We start from the raw sequence: 18,020 nt of genomic DNA on the forward strand, positions 1-18,020 counted from the left end.
CTGTCCACCAAAATGTTTTTTATAGTAGTAGTTTTCTTTACTTATTTCCTATTACTGTGGATTACATCCTTCGGCATGAATGGGCTAGCTCGACCGGAGTGATACCACGGCCTCACAGATAACCGACGTGAAACAGCGCTTGCGTTGTTTTGTTGTGTGAGTGAGGTTATCGGAGGCCCAATTTCCCCCTTCCTAATGTTCCCAATCCCCGATTCCCCAACAACCCTTAAACGTATTCATTGTTGTGGTACAATCGTTGTTAACGATCTTAAGTACTTGTTGTAGGTACTTTGTTGGTACAACGACGGTCTTGGCATTTTATAAAAATCACTGCAAGCACTCACTGACTTCACAATATAATAATTTTTGTATTATTACAAATTTCGATACCTTTCTCACCGACAAATTCTCAGTGACAAATGTGTCGAGTCGTTTCGATAGCCAGCTTTCGAAATTTACGTTACCGTACGTCAAATGCTCGTTCGTGCTTCCAATTTGTGTCAAAATGTTCTAGGTTTCGATACCAATACGATACGATTACTATACGATAGTTATCAAAAACATTCGTGCTTGCGATATTTAGTTCCTTTTACGCACGGTAGGGGCGCTGTTCAAATCCCATAGAAAATTCTTTCGATTGCGATACGAATACTTTCTCGATAGTTTTCGTGCTTAGCACACTGATGGTAAGCGATCAGCGTCGCCCATGGACACCCGCAACATCAGAGGAGTCACAGGTGCGTTGCCGGCCTTTTCAAAAAATTTTTTTTTTTATTATTGTATTGTAACATAGCAAATATTTTAGAGATTAAAACATCAAAATGACTTGTTCATACGACTAAGATTAAAAGTCTTCCACTTATAAAAAAATAATTTAATATCCTTACAAACTAATTATAAATAAATTACGTCTATGATTCGATAGTGTCTGTCGGTGCCTGTCTATACATAGTAGTACTGTGTCTTGGCGTGCTGCAGCACGTGCTTGTTGGCCCAGTAGTTCTCCAGCACCAGCTCCTGCCGCCTGCTGTTCACCACCACCGCGAAGTACAGCAGGACAGCTGGAAATACAAACAGAACAGTTTATACCATCGATAAGTCTCTGTCAACCAGTCAATCTGGATGTCATTGCCTATATTCAACAGGGAACATCATGTGGTTGATTTGATGTTGTTGCTGTATAGGTGATGATACTAAGGAAACTAACAATCATAATTTGTTTCTACAAAGTTTGTATCTGAGTGATGTCTTTTTTCATTAAATTAAAGAAATCTACATTTCTACACAAATAACTTCCTCTCTCCTACGAATTTTATAATTTGCTGTGACCGACAGGGTCCATAATTGTGACTTGACACTGTACATTCCAACACGTGTGTATATTATGGATGCAATCAATACCTGAATAGTTTAAAAGAAACCAGAATGAAATTTTACAATGAAAATATTACACAAGCATATCACAAGCTCTAATATCTTCTGAAGATTCATCTAGCCAAACACATACATAGCCTAAGACTAGATTTAGTGAATAATAACGACTTTAAAGTCAGTACACATTCTCAGGCGCGGGATCTTTGACCCCAAACCACATAACACGGGTAATTACAATGGTTACACAAATGTCCCTGCCTGACAATACCAAGCACCACTCCGTCGACTCAGCATTGTGCGCGCCACGCTCTGTGGCGTAAAGCAGTGTGACAGAAACTATTTGTGGTACTTTGTAATCACTAGTTTAGAGCCCTTTTGTCTCACAAATTATGCTTAGGTAAATGTTATGTAGATATAGATGTTAATGTCACGCTTTTCTTCTCCGTGTGTTAACCAAAGAATTTGTTACGATATATTTGTTTTCTTTGGAATTTTCGGAGTTTCTACAGAATCTTTCAGTCTTAGTTAGATATTTTTATTGCTCTCGTTTTTTATTTAAGTCTCTGAATCTTTATTATTTACATTAAACTGCGAAGCTTGATTAAGTATTTGCACGAATGTGGCAATGCAGAGATAACATAGCCGTAGCTATTACAAATGAAAATTTCGAGACCATAAAACTAATTCTAGATGCAAACGAATTGATAACACGAGTGTTTATAATTAATCTATAGGGGTAAGAGTTTCATCCAATGGCATCTCCCGTCTTGAGCGAGGCGAGAGGAATCAGACTCTTACTGACTAAAATCCACCCAGTTCCTACTCCTGCCCTTCGAGTTGGAGCCCCGGTAAACCCGCTAGGTAGTCCGCAGCTTCGAATATGGATAAGAGTTTAAGATTTCAAAGTATCAAAAAACAAAATATTTTGCGGAATTGACGAAAGTTTATTGGCGCCAAGTATTGATAACGTAATATATTAATTCAGGGAAAGTGTCGCGTTATCAATCGGAAAGCAAATCTGTCTAATCATCAGCGTTAGCTATCGTAAACGTATTATGTTATCTGTCAGTACCAAGTAGCAGCTACAGGCACCTCCACAGTGCTTCCACTAACAAGCAATATAAACTCTGATATCTAGAGTGTTGTAAATAGTTCTTTAAAGGGGAATTTTTTGACCTTATCTATAGGTGCAATGACCATTTCATTTGTTGGATCATAATCTATTTCTATTATGATTCTAGGAAATCCCCTTTTTAGGTTTGGAGAAGATAATTTTCATCGTCATGCTAAAATTGACTTTTTTAATGGGGGAAAATCATTCAATGTCTTCTCCTGCCTTAGGCGAAACGAGATCTCTCGAGAGGGATCTCGTCTCGCCCAAGGCGTTAGACTCTCACTGATTAAAAGCCACCCCGTTCCTACCTACTTTTCGATTCGGAGCCCTGGTAAATCCGCTGGGTAGTCCGCAGCTCTGGGCTTAAAGGGACTGGTGGCTGAATACTAAAGTAAATAGGTTCATTCTTTATTATCACTTTTGTTTAATGGTATTTATGTTGATTAGGTAGGTCTTAGAGCTTTCTGGACACTTACGTTTTTATCCTTTAGATGCGTAGGTTCTTGTTAACAAACTAGGTACGGTACGTCTTTAGCTTCTATTACATTCTTACATCTGGTCATTTAAACACAGATATAGGTACAAATCATGTTTAAGGATCTCAATAAGCTATTTACCGGAGTAGACGAAGTAGACGGAGATGACGGCGCTGGCCTCGGCGACGGTGTCGATGTCCCTGCTGAAGGTGAGCAGCACCATGGCGGCCACCGTCAGCACCACCAGCACCAGCCCCTTCCACCACGCCAGCACCAGCCACGGCCACATCAGCTGCGGCTTCCTCTGGAATGCCATAATGAAGTAGTTGAATAATAAGGTTCATTTATGTCGGATACATGGTTTTATTAAATTAAAACTGTTTATACATTTAGTAATATTACTTGGGTTTTGTCTTTTTTGTCAGTTTTTTTTTAGTGAAATAATGTCCTACGAAGAAATCCCCAGATGTTTTTTTATTGGATATGATGGGTCGACGTTTGGCCGCTATCTCGCCTGGTGGTAACTGATGATGCGGCTTACGATGGAGCACGTCTGCCCATGAACAACTTAGACCTAGTTCAATCAAGTTTTTTCAGAAAAGTGAAGTGGAATTAGAATTTCTGAATGAAATTAGTTCGTAGAGCTCTACCTATCTCTAGTTAACAAACATTGGAGAATCAAGAGCTTTCGATTTCTGTGTACAATTCTATGATGATAACTTTTATGAAACGGTATCCTGTAAAACTATTTTATTATTATAGTTAAGTCACTATCAAAAGGAAAGAAGTCATAAATACCATATAGATAACAGAATAATCCGAATTATCAAATTCAGCGGATGGTACTTACAAGAAACGATTATAAAATGTGCCACACCCACTTCTAGACTCGTAAACACATATGTACAATAACATCACGTAGTAGTCTGCCTCGTTGGTCGAGTGGTCGCAAGTGCGACTGCCGAACAAGGGGTCTCGGGTTCGATTCCTGGGTCGGGCAAAGTATTACTGGGCTTTTTTCGGATTTTCGAAAATTTCTCGGTAGTAGCACGGAGTCTGGAATTGTGTCCAGGATATGGCAATAGGCTCACCCCCTATTACATGGGACTTATAACACAAATGGTGAAAAGTGGGTGTATATTGTATAGCGGCATTACGTGTCGTAATGTGCACCTCTGCCTACCCCTTCGGGGATTAAAGGCGTGACGATATGTATGTATGTATGTAACAATACGTAGTACTATGTAGATAGATATTGATTGTGTCGTGAAATATGGGAATCAAATTGTATCTTAGGTGTTTAGCCGAAGATCTATTTTTGTGAACAACTTTATTGTTTGTTAGTTTGATGGATAATTCTTCACAAAAATAAATATTTGTGAAAAAATGAAACAGCGAAAAAAAATTTGTTATCTTGAAAAATGTCATACTTAGAAATGTTTAATTCTTTTCTTTGCTATGCATATCTTTTGATTTTGAACATCCTGTATGTATTTGTTGTTCTACATAAATAAGACATGTCATAATTCGCACGCATGTACACACTTATCATCAAATCAATATTATTTGGAATTATTTTGATTGTAGTATCGTTCTCGTAGTATGCTGTTGGCATGTACATTTATTGCATTTAATTCTATATATGTCGAATAACATAACGTTTTGTATTGTTATTGATCTAAATCTTGACATTACATGTGCTTGGTTAGGTGTACCTGCACCCAATATTGCCTACTACACTGAATGCTTGAAATACTTATGCTGAAGTGCTCCGCGATTAATAATCAGCACATAAGTTATTCCCCGACACAAAGATATGTATTTACAGTAGGGACTAGGGACGTGGTATTCCCAACCCCCACTGGTCAGTCTGGATATACTTAGTGGTCAGTGGTTATCAGATTGTTCTAACTATTTCTGTTTTTTTATTATTTAAATGTAAATTGTTTTTTTCACTTGCGAATCGTACTAGAAACCATTGTAATCTGTAGGTTAATTTAATTTGATTTACTATCTCATAATCTTGTCCACAAGTGTTTGTAAATCGATTGTATTTTACATATAAGATTCATATAGGATTTCACAAAAACATTTTTCTTCTAGTCCCTCAAAGGTCGACAATGCACTTGTAACTCCTTTTCTGGTGTCTGCATCGATTGCTTGTTACCATCTTGTGATCCGTAACTGAAAATCTTCGTTTTCAATTTACACATAGGAACCACATAGCATCAGCACGGACACAATATTCAACAGCACAGTTAATACATAGGAATGTTTACCTTAAACGAGGCGTGTATCAACAGCCCCCCGATGAAGATCTCTGCGAAGGCCAGCAGCGCGAGGGTCACGTAGAAGATGAGCCGGCTCTGCGGCAGCTCGCCCAGCGCCGCCAGCGGGGCGTACACCATCAGCGCACATACTGCCAGGAACTGGAACACATGTACAGCCAAGATAGAGCACACGTTGGTGTTTTTGTTGGCAATGATAAAAACAGTTCCCGAACAGAACCAGACCCGTACGTGCGGCGCGTCGCGTTCCGCGCGCGCCTCAAAGAGCCATCAGACCACCACAGATGGGGCCCAGTAGGGCTGATGCCTGATCCGGAGCTGCGGACTACCTAGCGGGTTTACCGGGGCTCCGGCTCGAAAAGCAGGAGAAGGAACGGGGTGGTTTTTAGTCAGTAAGAGCCTGACACTCCCTCTCGCCTCGGCCAAGGCGGGAGAAGTCATAGGATGATTTTCCCCCCTCAAAAAAGAAAAACGGAGGCACTTATAAGCTTGTTGTTGTAAATCTACGAATTTTTTAGGTACAGGTGTGGTTGAGTTCCATCTATATGTCATAATATAACCAGATGCTTGCAAATTCGTATGAAGAATATTAAACTACAAACTCCATCTTTCAAGGTTTTTTTATACTATTTCGATTAAGGCTGATTACATCCTTACTTATTATTGTAACTACAACCTAAGACAAAAAAAGAAATGTCCTTAACTACTGCACTCAGAGACATTTAATGTTTACTTAATAGCGATTTTGTATCGATAACAATTGCTAAGGACTGGGTTAAGTAAACACTACATGACTTTGAGTACGGCGGTAAAAGTTCCATATTCATTCAATATCTAGTTCACTAAGATAATGCAGTACATTATGACATCATTTCTGTCAGACATACACTACGAATTTTCTTGTTTGTTCGTGTTTATATATATATGTAAGACAAGGTATTAACTGCATCATGTTTATCATTATGAAAATATTTCCTTTTCAGTTCCGTGTATGTTGAATTAGATCACCACTCGCCAGACTCTGCATAAACGCATTACCTATGTGTTCGCACATTGTGGTGACAATTATATGTGATATTGTTTACAGCCTGGGTATCGTATCGTTGGGGTTAAGCTGGGGGTTGATTTACATAAAAGTGCTTGGTAATGGTTACCAAACACTTTTATACTCCGAATAAAATAAACCCTAAAAATTTATCCTTAGGATACTTACAGAGTTACAGCATTGTCGGAAAATCTTGATATAGCGATTCAGAAAACGGTCTTAGCTAAAAAGTGCCATCTATTGACGAATGTCAGAACGAGTGGTTAGACAGATATCTTGATCTAATCTAGTATGTTCATTAAATTAGTATTTGTTTTTGTATGTGGATCAAATTAATAACTCAGCTAGAACTTAGATACTAATTTTATCTAGCTTTCTACGAAAATGATGTCATTACAAAAACACCTAGTACGTGAGCGTAATCACTTGAATATTTACTTGAATGAATTTTACAGCAGTTGTAAAATAATTAGCCTGATAGCAGATAGCATTTCAGTAGATATCGTAACTCGTACACATTTTTAAGTATTAATATATACTGCAGATACGATATACGAATAGTATTCGAAAATAAATATACTGTTGTTCAAAGGTTACTAGGTTTCAGGTGATATTACACTGTGTATTGGTATATATTTGTGTAAATGAGTATATAGTATTTTGCTACTATGTACTTAAGTTTTTCTAGATTTGCTTGCTCCATGCACCTAACACTGGTTTGTCTCTACACCATCCAAAAGATTTGGCTGGTAAAAAATGCTTACGGCATTAAGCCCGCCTTGTGTACTGTGCCTGAAGAATTAAATAAATACGGTACACATTTACCTAAGTTTTTTACATGTACAATCTTTTCAGTTAATATGTGTGTGTGAGTGTGTAACTGTACACAGGTATTGCTAATATGAATTGTGATATATAATTATACTGAGTAACGTCTGATAATACTACTCATGTAACTATTTATATTTATGTCCCAATCCAATGTGAGTGCGAGTGCGATGAACTGATTATCAATAAATCAAATGACAATGCGAACGTCGTCTGTCTGCATTCGTAATTAAGTGTTTTGAGTCAACGTGCTTGATTCGAACCAAATAGAAAATAATTTAACTGAGAATGATCCAAAAGAAAAATTGCTGTTGGAAATGTTTCATCGACTTGCGTTCCAAAATCTCTTGATTCTAAATCTAGGTTTTTGATATAAACTCCATGAAACGAATGTTTTTACAATAGTTGACTGCACGGTGGGTGCGGTGGCTAGACAATTAATGGCTACCGTGCAACGTGTCGCGGTTTCGATTCCCGCATGGAGCAACTCTTTGCTAATCCACAAATTATTGTTTCTTGTCTGAGTGTCATGTGAAATTGTATGTTTGTAAACGCACCCACGACACAGGAGAAACTCCTAGTGTAGGGTGATGCTGAAATTGACAAAACGCCTGTGCCGAGACGCTTACACTCTATCATTAAATATTCCTACATTTTTTCATATCTTACATACATTAAGCTATTTACTTTGGAAAAGAACAGATGTGCACTTGAACAGGTCAACAAGGTGAAGTGATGCTCTGACGCGATCACATGTACTTGGTGGAGTATTAATTAGAAGTAAGTAATTGTGTGACCATGCCACTGTTTGTAATTAGCTGTGTGTTATCAGAACGCGGCGAGTGTTTGCAATCAATTGATTCCACGCTTTTATCTATACACTCCTAACTTAATTATAACCTATATGTTGTGTCTACTGTGAAAATATAAGAAGATACATTGTACCGACCGACCACAAGTAATTTTTGGTTGGACTCAAAAGAAATTTTGACTGAAACTGAGAGCGACAGTCGTGCTATATGTCGCAGGCTCAATATATACGACCTGACGCTTAAACGGCTTGATCTAAGTGACATTTTGTTTTGCGATATTGAATTATATATGTACATACATCATTATATGGGAGAAAAATTCTCTGATTCTGATATGTATATATAACTTAATATCTATCACAAAAAATGTCGCTTAGAGCAATTAGCCTTTCAACTGTTGATTGTGTGTGGTGTGTTATCAAAATAAAGCATAATATTTATAGTGAATCGCAAATAAGGTATGGTACCTCTACCTATTGCTGAAGTTTCGATAAGAAATTATCGGAAGTTAAATGATTTAATAGTGGGTAAAAGACGGAGTAGGTACATAATGGATTACATGTTTGTGATGGATACATGCTATGAATGCGCAAATTTTAAAATTTACTGAAATATGTATTTTTACTGTATATAATCCTACATAGGCATGTAGGTACGTTATATGCACGTAATTAAACTTGGACTCGGAGCTGTAGTGTTATCTCGTATGATCTAATTACCCAGTTATTTAGCAGATAACTAGCAGACTGACTACCTAAATGTGAGAATTTATTTTGCACGCTAACTTAGTGCTGACTGCCTCGACAGTTGATTGGTCACCGGTGTGACTGTGTAGCAAATGAATAGTATTATTCTGATTTCCGAAATATCTGGATTTTCAATAACCATTATGATACTCAGTCTATGAATTCTATACCTACTAAAAATCTATTACCCCTAAGCCTAAGTATAAAGTCAAACTCAAAGCATTTGTTTCAACTACACCATTGAAACATTATTATTATAATGGGACTATGAATATACATATAACTTGTATATTATTATATCGTGTATGTATACTTTGCGGAATAAAATGTGTAATGTCGTGGTACTATTCACGACGTGGCCCTTTGAAACGTTGTTGGTCTGTGAAATTAATTTCCACGGCTTATCTCGTCGTGTCGGTGTCTTTTCATCTGTGCCATACTGTTTACATAGTACAATAGATAATATGTAACGATTGTACATAGATTGTTAATTTTATTTATTTAGCTACTTCCAATAACGTTTTTAGTAACAAATATGTAACAATAACTTCGAATAACAAAGCATGCAATTATTTTATTGTTCACATGTGTTTGAGCAAATAAATATGATTCGATTTGACTTGACTGATTTGAATAAGTTGCAGTTAATGTTTGTAATTATTTTAAAACAATCTAGATCTTATTTATTTATTTAAGAAGTGTAATTCGCCAGCTCCTTGTCCTTAGGCGTACGCCTTTTGGCGTTTGGCGCCCGGGTTTTTGCAATCACAATCTAAATCTTTGATTATATTATTTAATCGAATGCAGTATGTATTTCAAAATTAAAATTGTATATTTGTGAATAAATATATCGCCGGCTTATTGCAAGAGATCATTAACTACAAAAAATCACTTTATACGTTTTTATCTATAGAGGACTTATTTTGACACATTAGGTAAAAACAAATTTCATCAACGTAGTTATATTTAGGACTAGCTTCTGCCCGCGACTTCGCCCGCGGAAAATTCTTGTTTTAACATAAGATTACACTCGGCGCTATTGTAGCTTCATATTAGTATAAGATTTTTTGGAATCGGATCAGTAATTTCGAAGATTACCGAAATTCTCTTGTCTGCTAAAGGTTAGTCCCCTAATCGCCTTTTACGGCACCCTCAGGTTGAAATGGTACGATGATTCGGTACCTATTTAATTTAATGCTTCTATAATACAATATATTAATTTCACCACAACTTCAAAACCAAACGTCCAATTTTAATCAGTCAAAGACCAAATAATTTATTTTGATAAGGATTAATAGCATGAGTAAAATAAACGCGTTTAAATGTAGTTCAAAAAAAATTCAAGATTTTTAATTAAAAATGTGGTTGTTGTGCCTCACTCGACATAGGTAGGTATAGTGTGCCGCGGACTTTTTTGTAGATATTTATAAGATCTACAATTAATTATACCATTTTATGGTTCTATCTTTTGTAGTTTAGGCAGCGAACGCAAAATAAGTAACTTCTTTGGTTGATTTTTTCAGTTTGTGTCCGAAAAATCCAAATATCTTAAGGAATTCTATTTTTTTCCAAAATAAAATATAGTCTATGTTACTCGTGGATAATGTAGCTTTCGAATGGTGAAAGAATTTTTAAAATCGGTCTAGTAGTTTTTGAGCCTATTCATTACAACCAAACAAACAAAGTTTTCCTCTTTATAATATTAGTGTAGATTAGTGTAGATAATATGGACAAATCAACAACCAAAAAATACCTAATGCAAACTACAATACTTACCGTTTATATATCTCAGAATAGTGGATATGTCACATAATGACTTTTTGCAATAAGCCGACGACAACGGTACTGGAATTCTGAGTCTAATGTTGATTCTTTTGTTTTTATGTAAAGTGGACTATAGATAACTCTTTACCTAACCTAGGTATGTATCTACGTACTAAGTACCTACTTGTATTATCGCTCACTATTACAAGTGTTGATGACAGATATACATAGTTTATTATGTACCAATTCTTTGTAACTGCACAATATATGTATAAAGTATAAAGTGACCGCTTATCGAAGTGTTCGCAATAACTCCCCCCAATCTCCACTACTGGGTATTTCAGTATGAGTGAGTGCCTACCGATGTAACTCTTGACTCATGTTCCAAGAACTATTGCCGCTATGTATATAAGTTATGTTTATTTATTGTTTTGTTTCTGGATATAGGTTTTCTTTCAATTTTATTGCCCACACTAAGATTCTCCCCGGTCGTTGGAGCAATTACCTAAGCGGCATGTTGCATTGTAGCCGGTCACCCAGCCACTGCAACAACCGCGCAGTTTTATCGATACCAGCTATTTATTTATCAGATTTTTTACATTTATAATGGGAAAATAAAATCATTGATTTGTTTTGTGGACAAAATTATTGCTAATACGAGCAAAGCAGTGGGCAAAAAAAGGCCTGTACCTACTTATTCTTATAAGTAAAAATTATGCGAGTCACAAATAAACCTACCCAAACTTGGATTCTAAATTAAAAAGTAAAAATAAATTGAAATAACATTTTGCATAAATTACGTGCAAAAAAATACATAATTACGCTACGATTATACGATTCATCGCATCGTCTGCGCATAAATTTCGTTTTGAAATCTTTTGATTTTGTCACAAATTAATTTATGACTGAAATGAAAACATTTTGCTTTGACAGACTGTAAAAATAATGGAGCACATTTTCTTTTGCTTTGATATTATATATAAGAATATTAACTAGATATATTAACTAACAAATATAGATTAAAAACACATTACTATGAAGTCAACAAAAGGTCGAACATACTTAATTAGAGGTCTAATCCAGTAGATAATTTGCTGCACCTATCGAGATAACAGCGTGTAATTAGTACACGTATTTTATATATTAAATCCATTTTATAGGAACCTGTACATTCACAGTTAAATACAACATAAAAATGGAAACGAATTCAGTCCACAACCGCATGTAAACAAACAAGAAATATCCAGATTTTGGAAAATAAACAAATACTAACAGTGTATAGTATACCGATGATTTTGGCGCCAAGCTCCAGGCCGAAGCAGCAGCAACAGTTGTCGACACTCAAACACATGTTTAATTGACTAAATAATTAATGGAACTAATTATTATAATTAAACTATCGAACCGGCTCGTTCAGCCGTGTAACGTGGTGACCCGTCAGTCTCGTCACGCGGACACTAGGCAACTGATAAGGTTCCTTAAACTGCCACAATCTGCCGCTAGGGTGAGACCAATTATCAGCACTATGTTAATCTATACTAGCCACTATAACACACTATCTGTGTTTTTAATAAAACTGTCAGCCTTCAGCGACATCACTGCATATAAATCATCGAAACCTACCTACATATATCAGTACTTTCAGTACATATACGACAATAAGACAAGTTTTTATGCAATTTGCAGAATTAGTATCTGTTAAATCAATTTAGTGCCCAAGGTGCCATATTGATAAATGTAATTTCCATGGAAACAATCGGTAAATAGGACGACTATCTTGTGGATTTATGACCGTGACCATGTTGTTTAAAGAAGCGTGTTACTTATAACATTTATTTAGAGATTTCGAGATAAGCATAGTACATAGAGTAAGGTTACGGCTAGCGGTACCTACTTACCTATTTACTCACGTCACACACTCAAACAGTAACCTTAGTATGAGTTTGCTTTACTTTTAAAGTAATCGAAACGAGAGCGCGTTCGATCGCTCTGATTGGCCGGCTCGAATAAACCAACCAATCAATAAACCGGATCGAATAAACGTCAAGGAAACTCGTACTAAGGGCACAGATTCCTTATCAGTCTCATTCAAGATATTTGGTTGCTTGTCTCAAGGGCCTAAATCGAGGTTTAAGGTGTGAAAGATTACTGCATGACTGGAGTTATTGGCAGCAATTTTATTAATTACTCTTTATTTGAATTAGGTAATATTGTAATCAATTAATAATCTCCGTATCAAAATGTACCTAGTACGAAAGGGAGTGGTCCGAATAGCTACGGGTAGGACCAACGTACTTCTTGTTGTGAATTAGGTAAACACAGCTGTTCCTTAATAAGGATGTCACGCGCCGCTATCTATGTGATACTGTAAGTGGATAACTGGGTTAAACGGAACTCCCGAATGAGACACTTATTGCACTATTTGCACTCACTACTCACTGCTCACTGCTGCACTCGTTTACGTAACGCATAGGTACCGTATGCAAGTGATCTTTTTACATTTAGGAAAGTGGGTGCCTACCTACATTAGGCTGCCAAGAAGCTATTATCAATTTCCTTTTCTGTTTAATTTATTGTTAACCCATCTAATAGAAAAGTCCTTTTTCAAATCCTCCTTGTAAGGTAACCTAACCAAATAAGGCCTACCTTATTTTTATTACCGCCTAGCTCGTAGGTTTAAAATGACAATGGGCTGATAATTTCAAAATCTTATATTTATTTATTAAACTTTGTAATAATGGAATCAAAATGGCTTTAGAAACAAAAATTACAATTTTGTAAACACAAATAACTAAAGTGTCAGTTTGGCCTTATTGGGAACCCTATGTCTTAATAAGGCCTCAATAAAACCTAGTAAGTATTCAACTTCTTAATTATAATAAAACTTTGTCAATGCTTATAATAAATGTAATGAGATCTTATTAATTAATTTTGGTCATTATACATCAGGCTAAACGAGTTTCTCATCATGTAATACCCAAGTAACATCTTTGAAGTCATCGGTACCCCAACATCAGTCAAACGTGTGAGAATAACTTCTTGTTCTGTAGCCAATTTAGCGACCGACCTAGCTTTCGTGTAGTGGAAACCACTCTTTAGATGATGCGTACTTCTTTGGAAGTTAAATCTGGCTGCTGCAGCCTACCGGGTAAAACAGGGTGCATAAAATTCAAAGGGTGAATAAATACTATGAAGAATTTCCTGATATCCATTCACCCCTTTTCTGTATCTATTCACCCCGTTTACCCCTTTCTACCATTTTAACAGCGTTTTCCATCTTTTGCAAAATCCATTGGCGTTCTTTTTGACAGAAGCTGGTGATCCGTTTTCTATGAGATTACTGAAAAACAACTATGCCGTAATAAGGCCTACACGTTTTTTTTGTAGGCTTTATTAGGGCATGGCACATAGGTAAACAAAACAACGATTATATGAAATACACCGATATTATAGGTATTTCACTTATGTGAGGAGATGGGTAAATGTATAATTGTCATACAGACAAAACACGGCACGTCGTATACTGATAAATATAAAAATACTAACAGTTTACGCTACTCGAATTTTATAAAAACTAAAGTGCGCTCCACGTCGTGATTGTTTTCGTCTGTAGGTTCCAACATAATCGCGGCACGGGTTGCTTGCTGTGCTCAAATTAGTTAAGTAATGTGCATGCACACTTCTACAAACTTTGGCGACCATTTGACATCGGGAAGAGGGAAATTTTCAAAATAGGCTTTATTGGGGCATAGGCCTTATTTGGTTAGGGTACTATAGTCATTTTTTGATTTTATCTTAACCCGTCCATCCCATATTTATAACCAACTAGCAAACCTGGCGAACCTCATTCCGCCACCAATTTTTGTCCCTGTTTTCTTGCTTTACTCTTGATTTTTTTTTAATTTTCTTTGCTCTAAACCCCACGGAGACCGAGACCTTTCCAACGAATGCAAAACCGTAGAAATCAGTTAGTGCGCTCTGAAGTTATAGCGTCGTTAAGGAAAACCCGACTTATTTTTTATAATAGACTAGCAAATCCGGCGAACTCCGTTTCGCTACCAATGATTTTCCCCATTTTTGTGTTTTTCTCTTGAAATTCCACATTTTCTTTGCTATAAACCTCACGGAGCCCGAGACCTTTCCAACGAATGCAAACCCGTGGAAATCGGTTCGTACGTTCTGGAGTTATAGCGTCAGGAAGGAAAACCCGACTTATTTTTATATAATAGAATAATTAAGTATCTACATGGTTAGTACTAAGTAGTCATAAAAAACTTTTTCATAGCAGAATGAATCGCGTCGTTGCGATCTTGAAATTTTTATTGCACGTCTAGAGCATGTGTTTGCATTTGAGAATTAACACTCAACGAAGGTCGTCTAAGTTTACAACTTTGTCACAATTTATAAAATAGTTAGTCTATAGGTACATGCCGTTACAAGTTAGTGTTAATGACAAGATAGACACATAGGTATTATGGAAACCACAAATAAATAGGTGATTCATGCTCCAAAATACTTATTCATCAAAATACATAGTTGAATAGTAATTACCTAAGTAAGTATTTTGTTATAGTTTTCATTATAGATTGAACTTTTACGGATAATGGAAAGGTACCATAAATAACAGGTAGTATTTTGTCGTCGTAGAAAGGGCGGTCACTGCAGTACATAGGACTTCTAGTAAAGCATAGGTACCTACATGTATTAAAATTACCCATTTTGATACGAGACCACAAATTCATGTCCATTACCGATGCAAGTACTGAGATCACTGAAAAAATATAAATAGAACACCTTAATTTAAATCATATCGCCTATCACACGTATCAGTTTAATAGAAAGAATTAAACAATACGAGATAAGGGGCGGGCGTCACTAGTGCATCGTTATCAGTCGCGAAAACATGGCGGCCAGCGATTACTACAGCCGTGCTACAGTGATAACGTACCCTTGACGCAGAGCTAACGTGATCTCAACGATTAATAATAGCACTCGGAACTCCGATGGGATATAAATACCCCGCCACGCTCCTAGGTCATTAACGCTGCAAGTGCAAGATGGGAGTGCCCATGATCAATAAATGCTGCTACTGCGCCACCCTCCACACAGGAACCTTGATTATAGGATATGTTTATTCCGTGAGTTTGTTTTTTTTTGTTTCGCTTTGACAGCTGTGTGATAAGGAAACTCATTTCGGTTTGTCACAGATTCCGTTGTTTCAGGTTGTAATTTGTGTTAATTTTAAATATAATCTGCTAATATATCGTGATCTGACCATGATGTGCGCTACACGTGCTATATATGCCAATATTTACACAGCAAACAGATAAAATGAATAATGTCAAGGTTAGAATGCCGTAGCGCCTGAAGTTTTTCTCTGAACAAAATGTTTTCTTTCGCACGGAATACAACACGTTGCTGCGATAACAGGTTACTAAAAATTCTTTCTAATTTTCCGGAGACAAAATGAAGTTTCATTGAACATTGTTTATTGTTTTATTAAAACAGGTAACTCAAACTAAGGCTTACCGCTGCACCTCTATAGTTTATCTAATCTGAAAATTATTGCTCGTTAACTTCACTTTGGAAGTTATCTCAAAGCAATTAAATCTCAATTAGGGCTCAATAATTATGAATTAAGATTAACATTTGAAAACTATTATTGTTCCAGGTATGGGCGTTACTAGAACTGACAATATACTGCCTGCTGGTGACGCTGGCCCCTCTCGGCAAAGATGGGAACGTGTCGATGCACAAATATGTGTTCTACGTGACTGCAGCCTGTGTCAGCGGGACACATCTCATCTGTTCTGTGCTCCTGGTAGTCGCCGCTTATAAGGTAAGGAGCTGAGAACACTAATCATAACACTAATTAATTTTTTATACTGGGAACATGGTTTAGTTAAGAATCTGAATATCAGAAAAGAACGATTTTTTTTCTAGAAGTAGACAGAAGTATTATAACAGTAAATACTTAGTTACCTGATTCAGGCAGATTTTTAATGCAGATGAAGATCAAGTCTATCATTTCACGTAATGCCAGACTTTGCAGAAATGACGTGAAATTAATTTAAATTAAAAAAAAATTATGACAGCTTTCTGTCATGAATTGCAAAATTTCAAACTCACACCCTTTTTGCTCCCCGGCAGTCGCACTTGCGATGATTCAGTCGACGAGGTATTACGCAGTTGCTACTGTAGGTACTTATCTATTATTTTTTTCTTTGTTCAGAAACTAGCATCCCTAACGTTGCCGTGGACGATAGTGACGGGGATCATCACGGCGATATACTTCCTGCTGTCCTTCACCGGCATCAGCCTGGTGCTGCAGGACGAGGGGGAGATGCTGGAGGTCGAGGCCGTCGTCATCTTCATACACCTCGCTAGGTCATGTGAGTATCTCCACCTATGTAGGTACAGTTAAACATTTATTGAACATAAGTAGGTACTTACGAACTGAAGAATGTTCTTATATTCGCCTGCCGTGAGTTCATGGCCCGCTCAAGCCTGAGGTCGCGTCATTTGTTTTTTTTTCCAAACTTATGCTATTGTTTTGATAGTTTCATGTCCCGCCTACTGATTACTAGAAAAAGGGCGGGCAAAAAATATGTAGAATAGTTTAAATAGTATAGTATAATATGTATATTTCGACATGTACTACCCCACTTACTGTACTTAAATAAAGTATTTTTTCGACAGCCATCAAATCAGAACAACTTTATAATGCAATATTTATTATTGTTCCAGTTATCTCAGTATACTGCATCGTGGTGGTGCACAGCCGACACAAACAGATCATGCACGAGGAGGACGAGACCAGGTTCCAGCACTCTGGGCGCATCTACCACCCTGTCAGCGTGAAGGTGGAAGACCACGTCCTATAGACTAATATGAATAATAGCCAAGTATAGGTACCTATAACCAATGTTACCAGAACATTTGCTAAGCTTTTAGTTTGCATTTATTTACATGCATAAACGCAAATTAATTAAGTAAATATATAAATGCTTAAGTGTTTCTCATACCTACTGTTTTTAAGGTGTCTGGAGACGTGTATTTAAACTTTTAATAGTCTAGTGTACCTTGTGTGTGAACTATATTAAAAATACCTGCATTTTTTAAGGTAAATAGGTAATTATTGTAAAGTGCAAATGATTGTACCTAAAAAGTATTTGTGATAGCAAAATTATTATACTTAAACGAATTTCTAGTACCTAAATACTTATATGATTAAATAAAGTATGTACCTTCGTGCGTAAGTAGTTTTAAGAAAATAGTGAGATTGTAACAATGCAAGTTCCTGTGAATCAATGTAACGAATGTGTACAAAGTATCCGTATCTCACAATCATAAGTATTTTGTAAGTACCTTAATAAATTATTTCATTGTTAAGGGCTCCCACACAAAACTGCGATGCGATTCGAATTTCTGCGATGCGATTTAGTGCGGCGTAGTTTTGTATGGGAGCCCTAAATCGCATCGCATCGCATCGCATCGTAGTTTTGTGTGGGAGCCCTTAGTGTTCATATATTTTTGGTGTTTGAATTTGATCTATTAATCTATTAAATATTAT

General features: G+C 36.6%; 2 protein-coding genes and 1 long non-coding RNA gene across 3 annotated transcripts in view; 2 read left to right on the forward strand and 1 right to left on the reverse strand.

The window, feature by feature from the left end:
- Positions 1-859: 859 nt before the first annotated feature.
- Positions 860-11,960, reverse strand: LOC118267722 (uncharacterized). The gene is made up of 4 exons (XM_035581871.2): positions 11,721-11,960; positions 5,244-5,393; positions 3,106-3,268; positions 860-1,061 (listed from the first exon to the last, which is right to left on the reverse strand). The coding sequence occupies exons 1-4, from the start codon at positions 11,796-11,798 to the stop codon at positions 943-945; spliced, it is 510 nt and encodes a 169-aa protein (XP_035437764.1). The 5' UTR covers positions 11,799-11,960; the 3' UTR covers positions 860-942.
- A 1,642-nt stretch (positions 11,961-13,602) lies between these two features.
- The window catches only part of LOC126910770 (uncharacterized), a 112,434-nt gene continuing 108,016 nt past the window's right edge, over positions 13,603-18,020 (forward strand). The window contains exon 1 of the long non-coding RNA XR_007705373.1: positions 13,603-13,900. This is a non-coding gene — a long non-coding RNA (uncharacterized LOC126910770). The remainder of the gene's footprint in view (positions 13,901-18,020) is intronic.
- On the forward strand, positions 15,334-17,845 carry LOC118267436 (uncharacterized). Its single transcript, XM_035581433.2, has 4 exons — positions 15,334-15,585; positions 16,119-16,286; positions 16,680-16,839; positions 17,195-17,845. The coding sequence occupies exons 1-4, from the start codon at positions 15,505-15,507 to the stop codon at positions 17,329-17,331; spliced, it is 546 nt and encodes a 181-aa protein (XP_035437326.1). The 5' UTR covers positions 15,334-15,504; the 3' UTR covers positions 17,332-17,845.

The sequence above is a fragment of the Spodoptera frugiperda genome, chromosome 6 (assembly GCF_023101765.2).
Source record: "Spodoptera frugiperda isolate SF20-4 chromosome 6, AGI-APGP_CSIRO_Sfru_2.0, whole genome shotgun sequence".
NCBI lineage: Eukaryota > Metazoa > Arthropoda > Insecta > Lepidoptera > Noctuidae > Spodoptera > Spodoptera frugiperda.

Bases quoted from the DNA above. Each gene is read 5' to 3' on its own strand.
- LOC118267722 (XM_035581871.2), bottom strand. From the start codon at position 11,798: ATGTGTTTGAGTGTCGACAACTGTTGCTGCTGCTTCGGCCTGGAGCTT. The intron at 5,394-11,720 runs GTTAGTATTTGT...CATGTGTTCCAG, and splicing joins TCATCGGTATACTATACACT to TTCCTGGCAGTATGTGCGCT. The intron at 1,062-3,105 runs GTAAATAGCTTA...TTGTATTTCCAG, and splicing joins CGTCTACTTCGTCTACTCCG to CTGTCCTGCTGTACTTCGCG.
- LOC118267436 (XM_035581433.2), top strand. From the start codon at position 15,505: ATGGGAGTGCCCATGATCAATAAATGCTGCTACTGCGCCACCCTCCAC. The intron at 15,586-16,118 runs GTGAGTTTGTTT...TTATTGTTCCAG, and splicing joins TTATAGGATATGTTTATTCC to GTATGGGCGTTACTAGAACT. The intron at 16,287-16,679 runs GTAAGGAGCTGA...TTCTTTGTTCAG, and splicing joins TGGTAGTCGCCGCTTATAAG to AAACTAGCATCCCTAACGTT.